The 14245-nt window shown below is 34.6% G+C and overlaps 1 protein-coding gene across 1 annotated transcript in view; it reads right to left on the reverse strand.

Moving 5' to 3' along the window:
* Window positions 1–12830, reverse strand: part of LOC149805706 (uncharacterized) — a 49786-nt gene extending 36956 nt beyond the window's left edge. Inside the window, exon 1 of the mRNA XM_089936755.1 lies at window positions 12661–12830. Coding sequence (XP_089792881.1) covers window positions 12661–12825 — 165 coding nt within the window. The 5' untranslated portion in view covers window positions 12826–12830. The remainder of the gene's footprint in view (window positions 1–12660) is intronic.
* Window positions 12831–14245: the final 1415 nt, after the last annotated feature.

The following is a 14245-nucleotide window of genomic DNA, read 5'->3' on the forward strand; positions in this document are numbered from 1 at the left end:
TCTGTCTCTGTCTAAAATTCTCCACTTGCGGTAATGAAGAAGGTAACGAAGGTTCAGGAACAAATTCTTGCGAGGAGAGAAAATCGACAAAATCCCAATTCACCTCTTCTGAAAGTAAGTCCGGGTTCCCTTGGGCGGTCTCCCCTGCTGGTGCACCCCATTGGATCGTTTTCTGAGTTTCCGTCATGTTGAATCACTGTCGCATAGATTGACTGCACACAAGCGCTAGCGAATCTATATAGACTACGTGACGTCACAGACTGCTCTCTTCGGATTGGATGCGGGCTGACTGAATTCTGTAACGCGTGTTAGGATTGGTGAATGAACTCAATCCGTTTCAATCCTTTCTGTCCCTATAAATAAGCGCAGTTCACTGCATTGATTCACCTATTGTCGGAGCCTCAACATGTGGACAGACGTTGAATCTTCAACCCTTGTGTCAACAATGATGTTCAGGACGGACATGCTCATGTATGTCCGATCCAAGTGGACCGTTGTCCACAGGACCAGCAGCAGCCTGTGGATAAGAAGAGTCTATATAGAGAGACAAGGTTGCCTCAAGAGGACTCTGATGTATGGCCCTGCTGTAAGACGAAGTTTGAGGACAAGAAGATGTCGCAAATGCCCTTTATGTTAAGGGCATATTAACATAAACCAAAGGCCCTTTTCAGGGCCAGCCATATTTCTCGAAAAGAGATAGTCTTTGAATTGCCTACCCCTTTTTTATTTTTTAAAAAAAAAAAAAAAAAATCCCATGTTCCATTTCCCTTGACGCTATACAGTCCCACCCTGTTTAAATTCCTTTGACGCTATACAGTCCCCTATTCCCATGTTCAAATCCCCTTGACGCTCAACAGTCCCACGATTTTTCTCCATGTTAATTTCCCTTGACGCTATATGTTCCCACGATTTTTCTCCATGTTAAATTTCCCTTGACGCTATATGTTCCCAAGGGGGTATGTAATGCTAATTCCCATTGACGCTATAAGATCCCCCTTAACTACTTCTGTGTCTATTCTACAAGAAATACATCGGATTTAAGCAGCGAGGGAGCAGCGTGTTGACGTGTGCAAGTGTTTCTGTTCTGTCATTGAATGTTTCAAATCATAATGTGGGAAAAATATGAAGTCTTTTAATTGCAAGTATCAAAAAGACGCTATGGAATTTAATGTTTATTTCATTTTGAGTGCAGTGAGGAGGATGCAATTGCACTTGGAATATAGCCGAAATTACAGTAAAGTTTCGAAATGTGTACTTAAGCTTGAGAACCCATGACATGGCTCATGTAATTCGGATTTGCAGAACTAAGAAAGTACATTTTGAACAAGTTCAGGATATACAACTGTAAGTATATTTTTGTCATTCTTATTACCAGCTAAAGAAGACAGTTTATTCCTTGTCACTTGCATGTGATTTGTAAGGACCCTGTCTGGTGTCTATGGCTAGCTTAAATCCGGAACATTGTATCAAAAAAGGTAACGCGACTGTGCCAAATCAGCTGGCATGTGACAATCCACGAAGCATCTCGTTTAGTTCATTCAGAAACACATTTAATCAACCAAAACGTAAAGCGTCTACTACGAGCGTGTACATGATTTGTTTACAAAGTATTTACTAATGCACTATTGGGTACAGGGGCCCCGAGTGCCCGAGTGGTCGAAAGCGCTCTCCGTTACGGATCATTGCCATCTCACCTCTGTCTGCGTGGGTTCGAGTCTCGGATTCAGCCAATGTGGGTACTGAGAAAGCTTGCCAGTAGCTTCTCGTGGGTCGGTGGTTCTTTCCAGGGTTTTCCCAGGTTCTTCCTCCACCATTAATACTGGCCGCCATGCATAGCCTACCGCGTGTTGAAAAATGGCGTTAAAACCTACAACAACAACAACAACAACAACAGCTATTGGCTACACGTGAGTTCAATAGTATGTTGAGTGCGAGTGCAATATCGTAAAATACTGAACGATTCTGACAATGTAAAATTAACGGAGGAAAGATAAGCATATAATAATTCATAATTTATCACCGTTTTACACTTGGTTAGTGAAACATAAAGTCAACATAGAAAGGAATCTTAGCTGTACTACAGATCATTGTGGTTAAACCAATGAATAAATTATATATGTCGAGCATCTTTTGTTCATACTAGGAGAATAATTATAGACATGACATCAGATAATTAGATTCGGTGTCCATACTTACATTATATCGGATAATTAAACAACATTTACTGTCGATACTTAAATGATATAAAATAATAATAATAATAATTGTCCTCATTTATATTATACCATATAATATAGACTCATTATCCATATTTTCAGATACATTTGTAGGAACATTTCTATTTGTTCTCCGATTTTAAACATTTATTGCACATTTTCAGCTAAATAACTTTGAAACCATCTGAACAATTTGCATTTTTCATACGTTGATACATCCTTCTCTCTCATTTATTTTCTCGAGGTTAATAGTTCGTTTATAACACGATATAAGAAAGTTATAGCACGAGTTCGATAAGAAAATTATAACACGAGCTCGATGCGTCAGCTGATCTGTAATGCTGAATATTTTAAACCAGAAAAGTTTGTTGTTTTTTTTAAAAATGGAACACAGTATATTAATGTATTCAGAGGAACTTGACAAAGCAATAATTACATTAGATACCATAAAGATGACGGAGTATAATTAATTCAGATGGAATATTCATTCATATTTGGGTGTAAATATCATACAATATTCAGATTAATTAACATGCCCAATTACTTTTTTTTGCTTCGATTTTCTTTTTGATGGGAAGAGAGGGGTTCTCCTATCTTTAAACAATCAAAGAAGTATTTCCTCACATACATACTTTTTTCTTGCTATATCCAGTCAAATATAGTCATGCATTCATTTAGTCTAATATTTAATTATTTACATTCCTTACTGGTTTTCTCAAAACTTGAAACATAAAGTATTGGACGGTGCATGCAATAACTTTCAGCATGATTGTTCTTTGCTTATGTTGTAATAACTTTCATATTTGCTGGGGTCATTGACAACATTTATGATGGCCACCAGCAAATTCATCTGGAACAGCCTTCTTAATATTAGTTTAATTATGTTTAACTTTCTTTGCATCAATGTATGTAAGTGTAAAAGATTAAATTATTTCACAGATTCCGTCCTATTACTTTGGTTCGACTTTTAAATCAATATTGATCCACGTGATTGGATGTAAAATTGCAGACAGTATGACTTTTGAAAAAAAAACTGTTTGTAAGAACACGCTCTTCAAGTCAATAATAAATAGATACTCACTAATATTCATATTTGTTGTCCTCATCTATCAGTCACTCTTTCTATCTTAGCACCGTTATATACTCGTTTTTAACCAGAAGTATGTTTATGTAATATACGAATGCGAACACACATTCATTCTAGGATATACATATCCATGCACCAGATGAAATGAGACAGATAGACAGACATACAGGCAGATAGGTGAGAGCCACAAATGTCCTATACACGCATAGTGTCTAACATCAATATTTCTCCAAATTGTATATTCCAAAAAATTCCAGTCGTTCAAGGATTTAAAAAAAAATATTCATCAAGGAGACTCGTACGTGCGCCTGTCTGTTCAAGCGTGGGTGACATTTGTGCATTTTTTAGTATATCCTTCCAAGATATAACTCAAGCTATTTCATGAAAAATATAATGAACATTAATAGAAATGCAACAATCTAAATCAATAATAAAAGAACCTTGAGAAGTTAGATTTTTTTCTCGTTGTTGTTCAACCTCCAGTAATTGCAATGATTAAAGCTGTAAAAAAATTTTTAACATTTTTCATTATTCTTTAAGCGAGATAAATTGCAATAACAATCTTTTTACGCAGCGATACACTTACGCACAATCAAATAATACAAACTAGAGCAAGAGGTAGCAATGGAAAGATAATGAAGTTTTGAAATAGGCAGAAATCATTTACTTGAAAGCTGGGAACAGCGCAAGTTAGTGAGAAAAAAAAAGGATGTAAAAACTATTGATCAAATATTGATAGCATTCTTTTTTCAGATAGTGAGATATCGATCTTGCTTGCGGAATGTGAGCGTTCTGTCACATTTTCTTGATCTACATCTGCCATCTTTATTCATTGAAATATCCGGAAGTCAGTTGTACCGAAACGCCCTCTCATGTTTTCAAAGGGAGATAATAACCGTGAAATGGTATATAGGTCTGAAACTTCAAACATTTCTATCGCCGCTTGAAGTCATATTGTGTGAAGAAAAAATGTATATTGTTTCTAGCAATTTTAAGAGAAAACGAATATAAAAAACGAAAAAGATAATTAAATATTGGAAATAAATTAACACCAACAAAATTAAAAATTAAAATAAATAAACATAAAAATCCAAATAGGGATATCGGAAGATACTTAGTTAAGGAGTGTTCTTTCAGTCTGACCATAGATTCATTTTACGTTCTGAATTTATAAAGTAGGTGCCCCAATATATGTACTACATATTTCAGCACTTTAGCAAAAGGTGTAAGTAGCTAATGAGGCGAGTAGTATTTAGGGTTAATGTTTTTTTAGTTCCTTTAAGCAGTCGGAGATCGATGTTTTTCACACGAGTTTAAGAATTGGATTGACATGTTTGTAAAGTCGGACTGGTTAAAAAGACACGTTTTCATACGTCGACGTTCATGCCCTGAAAAATCCGTAAACAAGTCAACATCTCATCCATTTCTACGTCGATTAAACACTAAATGTTACCTAGAAAAATCCATGTTTGTTTAGAAATGAAATGTGGCAGATCTTGGAACCTGTATGTAGTGTTCGAAATCGTGTTTTGTATTGATTAAATTCCATAAATATGCTGTTCATTTATGCTGGCGGTATATTTGGTCGGATCACCCCAAATCAACACTTGATCGCATAAAGGTGGGGGACACTTCACAAAAAAAGATCAAGAATCATGGCTCGGTGATGCTGCATAAAGTCTTCAATATCAATCGATATAATGATGAATCACAATCAATGACCTCTGTGACTTTATCGATAGGCATTCACCTGTCCTTTGTCTTTGACGCGTGCCTGAATCAGCCACCTGAGTAAACCGCTTGATAAGTGTGCCAAATTGAACTATCGCCAGAACAGAGAGAATTACGACCGACCCATTCGCATTCGAGATCCTATAACATTAAAGTATTTTATGGTGACACTGATCCCTAGGAAAATAGTTTTAATTATGCTAATACATACAGAAAAGTTAATGAAAAATGGTTGAAAAAATGCTTATAGTTATGGCATCTGAATTTGTATATAAAATTGCAGTCGCATACGTGACGGAATGACTAACCGACAATGCTTAATAAAATAAATGGTACAAATAATTAAAAACTTTGAATTAGCCACATCAACGTGATATATAATGAATCAAATTACTAACATTTAACCGACTAATATTGAACTCATATACTCCTGATATCCCAGTTGTTGGCTCTTGGCGTTCAGACAACCGTATCGACGTATGTCTCAGATTTTCCATTGCTTTTGTTTTTGCCACTCGATTTGTTTTGTCTAAGAGCACCCCATTTACATGTGCTAGTCCAGCGCTAGAAGAATAACATATTTTATGAATGTAATTTTTCCAAGTAATTTATAACCTCAGTCGTAAAGATTAGTCCTACATAAAGTTGAAAATTATGGGACCAATCAGCTTCATAAAGAAAGAACGAAAAAGAAACAAAAATGAATGAATCAATCAATTACAGTAATGATCACAATGTCGCAAATATAGTCCATGCAGCGAAATCAGCCCACCACACTACTAAGATCATGGAAAGTTCAAGCTGCAAAGAGCTCTTGGAGATTACTAACAAGCTAATGTCAAGGAACAAATGTACACCACTTCCAACTACCTTCTCTCCAGTCGACTTTCCGGACATGTTTGCAAATTTCTTTCGTGACAAAGTACAAACCATTAGAGATAAGCTTGACACCACAATTTCAATTGACTCGTCGTCACCATACATTTGGGATACAGAATTTCAGCGGCAACCATTTGCAGCATTCGAACCTGTCTCTATGGATTTCGTACGTACAATCGTGATGAAGAGTGCACCAAAGTCATGTTAACTTGATCCAATTCCAACATCACTGCTGCTTCATCCTTAGATCCAGTATTGCTTTCACTAACTGATGTTATTAATACCTCTCTCTCATCTGGAGAATTCCCATCATTTTTCAAAACTGCCATTGTAAAGCCTCTGCTGAAGAAACCAACAATAGACCATAACGATTTAAAGAACTACTGCCCAGTTTCTAATCTCATATTCATTTCAAAAATCTTAGAAAAGGTTGTTCTATCCCAGCTTGAATCTCATCTAAATTCAAACAGTCTTTTTAGCAATGTACAATCTGCATATCGCCCTTGCCACAGTGCTGAAACTACTCTTCTAAACGTAATTAATGACATTCTCTCTGCGTTGGATAGTTGAAATATTACAGTCCTCACCCTCCTTGATTTGTCTGCAGCATTTTGCACAATAGACCATGATATATTACTTCACCGTCTCCAGCATGTATTTGGCATTCATGATGCAGCCTTACTGTGGTTCAAGTCCTACTTGGTCAACAGGACACAAATTGTATCTGCAAATGGAATACACTCCAGCCCAGTTGATCTATGTTGTGGTGTTCCACAGGGGTCTGTTCTTGGACCTGTTCTCTTCATTCTGTACACTCAGTCGCTCTCAAGTGTCATAGATCATCATCCAGTGTCTCACCAACTGTACGCTGATGACACCCAAATATGCAAATCTAGCCACCCAATTGAAGTTGATGCTACCATCCAAGGTGTAGAGAGGTGCATCTCTGATGTGAAATCATGGATGACATGGAACAATCTGCAGATGAATGATGATAAAACTGAGGCCATTCTGATCACAACACAAAGACTTTCTCATTCACATCCTTTACCTAAAACAATAAATAACAGCAACACCAACATTAAATTCACACAATCAGTACCAAACCTAGGTGTTACTCTGGACAGTACTCTCACATTGCACCAACATGTCATGAACATATGCAAGGCTGCATATCTTGAGCTGAGACGCATCAGCTCAATTCGCAAATATCTTTCAGTTAATGCCACTAAAACACTTGTGTGTTCATTAGTACTTTCAAGACTGGACTATTGTAACTCAGTTATGTCTGGTTCATCTCAATATCTACTCCAGAAACTTCAAAAAGTTCAAAACACAGCTGCTCGGATCATACTTAGAGTACCACGATCAGAGCACACACACCCCGCCTCCCCCCCCCCCCCGCTGCTCTGTACCCTACACTGGCTATCCATTCGATCCAGCATCAAACACAAAATTTATTCTCTGTGCTACATTTCACTGTCGGACTCTAGTCCAACATACCTATCTGACCTCACCCATGTGTACACACCAGCAAGATATTTACGCTCCTCTTCTGACAATCGTATACTCATTATTCCCACTACGAAAACAAAGTCATATGGACAGCGTTCTTTTGCATACCAAGGCCCAGCAACGTGGAATGAATTGCCCACTGAACTTTGACACAAAGACACAGTGATCACATTCAAGAGGGCTCTAAAAACTCACTTATTTCGACTGCAAGAACAAACTTAAAGACCTAATAATGTTTCCTACCTGAAATATTCTCAGCATGTTTTTTATTTTTTTAATGTTTTTCTAACTTCATGTTGTTTGTTTTTGTAATAATATCATTATATTTCTTATCTTATAGGTGTTGTCTAATGTTGTAAAGCGCTTAGAGCTTCTAAATATTAGGCGTTATACAAAGTCCTCATTATTATTATTATTATTATCTACCACAGTTATGAAGTTCAGGAATTTCAGTTTTAGATTTATATTAATTTAGCCATATCTACCATTAAAAAAATGTAGAAGACTTGATTTATTTAAATCACTAATTGCAAAGAAATTCCAAATTATAAGCTGCATTCCTAAATCTGATTCTGGTTAGTAAAGACAGTTACAACGTGGTAGTAAATTTAAGTTTGACAGTTGTCCTCTCAAACTGTTAAATTTGTCAAATGTTCCAGAGACAAAGGAGCAACAGATACGGCCACGCAAGAGTATATGTCTCCAACATAAATTTTAAACTTTATTGGTGACAAAAACAAAGTACACTCAGTTTGCAACTATAATCACCTCACACAAATTTGGGGAAATATAATCACTGTACACGCTAATGTCTGGAACAATAGTCACCTCCCAACTAATATGTGAAACTCAGGGGACTTCAAAGGTGCGTCTAATACAAATATCCTAACAATGGCAATTGACGTAATCAGCAATCCTACTTGAATATACTGCATTTCTATAGATATTCGCTACCGATTGTCAGCTGTATAAAACTGCAACGGTTTGGATTTAATTATAATATTGTCCTTCATACCTTTATGCCATCTTTTTATTTGCATCCTAATTGATTTTAGCAGTTAATATAATTATTTTGTGTAGAAATATTTCATAACACATGATATAAAAAAAAACGTGAATTATAAAATTTCCATCTACAGGATCATTCGTCCATTCATCCGAGCACGGAACTAATTCTTAAAAAAACTGACTGTGAAAGCAAATATAGCATGTACGTGTTATGCTATTTAATCTGATTTTAAATTAGTCAGCATCCTCATCTTATTAATTTCAATGATTCTACATTAGTGTGATTCGTGTTTTAACGACTTTTCTAAGCAGTCATAAATGTTCCTTATAATAATTGCTTTCTTAGTATAGTATCTTGTACAAATGATGACACTTTGATACAGTATATTGTACAATTATAACACTTAGATACAGTATGTTGTACAAAAAATGACACTTTGATACAGTATGTTGTATAAAAATGACGACACTTAGATACAGTATGTTGTACAAAAAATGATGACACTTAGATACAATGTATTGTACAAAAAATGACACTTAGATACAATATATTATAAATATGACACTTTGATACAGTATGTTGTACAAAAAATGACACTTTGATACAGTATGTTGTACAAAAAATGACACTTAGATACAGTATGTTGTACAAAAAAGATGACACTTAGATACATTATGTTGTACAAAAAATGATGACACGTAGATACAGTATATTGTACACAGAAATGATGACACTTAGATACAGTATGTTGTACAAAAAATGATGGCACTTAGATACAGTATATTGTACACAAAAATGATGACACTTAGATACAAGATGTACAAAAATGATGACACTTAGATACAATAACTTGTACAAATGATGACACATAAATACAACATCTTGTACAAATGATGACACTTAAATACAATATCTTGTACAAATAATGACACGGAAATGCAGTATGTGGTACCAATGATGAAGTTTAAATGCAGTATGTACTAATGATGAAGCTTAAATACAGTATTTTGTATAAATTATGAAGTTTTAATACGATATGTTATACAGAATGTTGACTCTTGAATAAAGTATGTAGTACAAAAACAATGAAGCATAAATTCAGTATGTTGTACAAAACGAGGAAGCTTAAGTACATTATATTGTCAAAAATGGTGAAGTTTAAATACAATATGTTGTACAAAACGAGGAAGTTTAAATACAGTATGTTGTACAAAATGAAGATTAAATACCGTATAATGTATAAATGAGAAATCTTAAAAAATAATGAAGCTTGTAACAGTATCTTATTAAGATGATGCTACTTAAAAAGGTTATGAGATTATATTAGTAAAGTAAGTATTGAATGAAAAGCGGAAACTTATAATTAAACGCTAGAATAGGATATCATTTAATAAAAAATAAAAACAATCATTTGCTTTTCTTTTTGTCAATGCAGCTGGGACAATGGGTCGAGATGTAACTAGCCGTATTTATACTGCTCTATCTTCCTCGCTAAATTGATATAATACATATTACAATACAATTGTGTGCCTTTAAAAAAAAAAAAAAAACTCATTTCGCAAGATGCGTGTCTGAAGAGTTGCCATTGTGATCACTGGATGCTTTCACTGATGTGTGTATTTTCTATATTGACAAGGGAGTAGAGATTGGCGTTGAAAAAAATTTTGAGTGAAATAGTGATGTTTCCAATTTAACTGAATTGTTCATTGTTACTTTTAATCAAACTAATAATTTCTGGACTTCAAACATTTGCTTAAAGAGAAGCACTTTATTTTGAAACTGGATGGCCTAATCTGATAAAAAGACGAAACATTAAAGAAATCTCTGCATTTGTTTCTAAAATTATCAAGAACCGGTCTCTAGGTTGTATAATTTATTTACTCCCACCTCGATCGCGAGACAAGGTGCCTTATAATCGGAGAAACTCGAACAGTATCATTCAATATCAATGCAGAAACTCTTTGTTAAAAAAATCATATATACCAAAAACTTATTGACTGATGGAACGATCTGACACAATCCACAAGAAATTATTCATCTACACTAACCTTCAATAATGAAACTATTCTTCAACAGACATTCATGATCTCGAAACAAGACACTTAGCTTCAAAGTACACTTAACTATTGTCATTTAATATAAAATAATCATCCATCTTCATTTGTGCCCCGAGTGGCCGAGTGGTCTAAAGCGCTCTTCGTTACGGATCACTGCCATCTCACCTCTGTCTGCGGCGGTTCGAGTCTCGGATTCAGCCAATGTGGGTATGTGAGAAAGCTTGCCAGTAGCTTCTCGTGGGTCGGTGGTTCTTTCCGGGGTTTTCCCGGGTTCTTCCTCCACCATTAATACTGGCCGCCATGTATAGCCTATCATGTGCTGAAAAATGGCGTTAAACCCCACAACAACAACAACAATCATTTGCTCCAAAGCCAGGCCTGACTTGCCAAATACTATGTTCAGTCTTTCGACCTCAGTTGGTACACAGCTGTGTTTCCGTTTTTGTTTGATCTGCTGAGATTCCATTTCCTATGCAGATATTCCATTTCGTATTCTTATAATTCATTACGTATGCCGATATTCTATTTCCTATGCCATGCCGAGATTTCCATTTCGCATTGCGAAATGACATTTTTTACATTTAGGAAAATTTGTAATTAAGAATTTATAGTAGAAACATAAATTACCAAAATATTTGTTAAAGTTTATGATTTTACGGATTGACTAACTTAAGAAAATCAGAAACTATCATTTGTTTATGCTTCTTTTCTCATCCCAGTTTTTCATTTCGGTATACAAGTTACTATGCAACAGGGCTAAAACTGAAGTCTGTCTGATTTTAACATTAACAGCAATGATAGGTAATGTTCTTCTCCATGCACGGAGCACCTCGTTTGGAATTTTGAGATTTCGCGAGATAACGTGAGTTCATTATTTTCAGTAATGTAACTAATGTGCAAATGGCATATTTCATCACGTCGTCATCTTTGTGATGATATTTATTTACTGGGATGCAAAGATGTTTTAAATGAATTGAACATGGAGTGTCATTCGTACATTCCGTCACACTGACTACATTTTTGTCACATGCATAAGTGTGTGTGTGTGTGTATGTGTGTTAATACTGGCCACCATGAGCCTATCTTGTGCTGAAAAAATTGCGTTAAACCCTACAGTAACAACATCAACTGTCACTAGGCCGGCGCACTAGACTATTTAGGCACGCCGTTATACTGACATCAGGTTAAGACAGAATGTTTTACAATTAAAGAAACGTATAATACCGTTTCTTGTTCGTGTCAGTAGACATTCAAAGGATGCTAGTCAGACGTGTGTGATTCGCAACAAAACTTTACTGAAGTTTTTAAAACATGCGCTTTGGTTACATCTTATAAACACAGTAAGAACCATGAGGACATAGTGAAATCCAGCTGTCAAGGATGGAAAAGGTTGGTGGTTTTAAGTGTGAACCTAATGATTTCAGGTTCTATGATTCAATAATTTATTCAGACATTGTAAAAAGTTTGAAAACAGGCTGAAATCGTAAAATTAGGCAACATATTTCATTTGATAGACAACGTTTGCTTGGTATTGTTTGAACTGGAAAAAGTATATGTACCTGAAACTGAAAGAAGTTTACACTTCAGAATGGAGGGCATCATACATACGACAGCAAGGCCAAAACAAGACATATGCATAAAACGTTCGTACAAACTGAAGTAAATATTAATTTAGAGCGATTCAAACATAAGCTAGCCTAATGAGGAAATACGACAAAGAGAAACATCTGGACTAATCTTTTAGGATCTGATATTATTTCTGAAATTCCACAGACGGTGTTATCTTTGACTATAACCCAATGTCATTTTATTTTATTTTTTTCTCTTCTGTTTAGACTTTTACCTTACGTTATTGCACTAAATAATATGTGGAACCATTGAGATAGACTCTATTCCATGCATCTATCTATCTATCTATCTATCTGTCTGTCTGTCTGTTTGTCTATCTAAGATTTCTTTGTGTAAATTATCTAATGCTAGATGCATCAAAATATTTCCCACACCATCCCCAATTATCCCTTTTCAAATCTCTTCGATCCAAATCAATGACTAAAATGCAATCTTTAATGCAAGAAGTGTAATTTATTTGTATGTTTTATTTAAAAAAAGATCGCATATATACGTAATAAAAATACATAGATGTAGATGGAAAAAAAAATCACTTACCACTGCCATGTTGATATACCAACCCTGTCTACTGCATGTAAAATTATTAGATATGTGTGTTAAAAACATATAGGGAATAAGCGGGCGTGACGTTAATAGGTATTGTTCCTTGATCGATAGTGGGTTGTGTATTGAACATGTACTATGCGTAGCCTCCTGGCTCATCGATCTGACAGAGAACCTGGGAACTGAGTCAACTCACTACAGTATGTGTCAGTGTAAATTATTCATGTTTAATATTGTGTCAGAGAAACAGAAGACACAGAGGGAGGGACAGAAGATGGCAACTGGGTTAAAGATTGAAGGTAAATAAAACACGGGCTACCTTTTGTGCTAACAGAAACAATATTATTTCCCAGGCTTTTTTCCCCCTCTAAGTGCACCATTTTTTCTCAAAGAGCCTTAAAAATTTAGTATAAATAAGCTATTTTAATTTTAAATGTATGTATTCTGACAATTATAAAGAATGCCTTTTAAAGGTACATTTGAAATGATATACCTTAAAAAAGAGAAGTTTAGAAAGGAATTTTTTCCAACCTATTTGAAAAATCACGGCCTTTGAATAAACCTTCAAATCTGCATAAAGTCTACTTTATATGTAAATGAAACAAGCTATTTTTTTAGTTTTATTCAGCTGAAAAATGAGTATGTTCGTACATTTAAATTGAAAGATTCCGGCTGCGTATTAATAATGCATAAATAGAATAGTACAAAAATATTAAATATAAAAAAATTATTTTATACATTTAAAACAAAATCAACTCTTGATTTCATAGTCTTATGAATGTTTCCAGATATAACTATACTGAAAATCTATTCATTTTGGCTTAAGTTTGTTGTTGTTGTTTTGGTTGGTTTTGATTTTAATTTTAGCAAATGGCAACAAAAGCTAAACAAGTCCAACACAACAGAAAACTTTATATGAATTTTGAAACACAATACCAGCATCATTTGAAAAGATAAAAATACTACAGTTAAAACCATTTCAATGTTGCTATGCTGCACTAGAACATCTCAGCTCTTTCTGAACGTTAATTTATTCTCTTGTCTTACGCGTCTGTAGATTTATTTCCAAAATATAATGTGTTTTACAAAGCCCAATCTTCCCGAATTAAAGAGAGGAGTAGTTTGCGATTTAATATTTGCAATTGTATTCAGACAAGAATCAGAGGAAATTATGAAACAGCAAAATATACCAGTAAAAAAGTACATACATTTTAAAAAAAAAAAATGTGATTTCGTTATTGGCTTTTAATCAGATTTTCTACTAATGCATCACATTGTACTTTACCTTTTTGACCTTCAGCATGGTTCTAAAGTTCAGCTTGGAACTCATACGTGTTGCCAAAATTAATATACATGTAAAGAAAGAAAAAAGTCAAAATCGATATACTTGTGAAATAGGTCCTGGAGGAAAAACTATCATTCAGATCTAGTTTACACAAAATTACAGATATATTATTAATATGTGTGCACAATTATAACTAAATCTCATAAAATGAATTTATTACCTAGAGAGCTTCTTTGTCAACCCAAAAACGTTTTTAAGATGCATTATACATTATTATAAAGTAGTCTCCATTAT

The sequence above is a fragment of the Sinohyriopsis cumingii genome, chromosome 2 (genome assembly GCF_028554795.1).
Source record: "Sinohyriopsis cumingii isolate HCF-2022 chromosome 2, ASM2855479v2, whole genome shotgun sequence".
Taxonomy (NCBI): Eukaryota; Metazoa; Mollusca; class Bivalvia; order Unionida; family Unionidae; genus Sinohyriopsis; species Sinohyriopsis cumingii.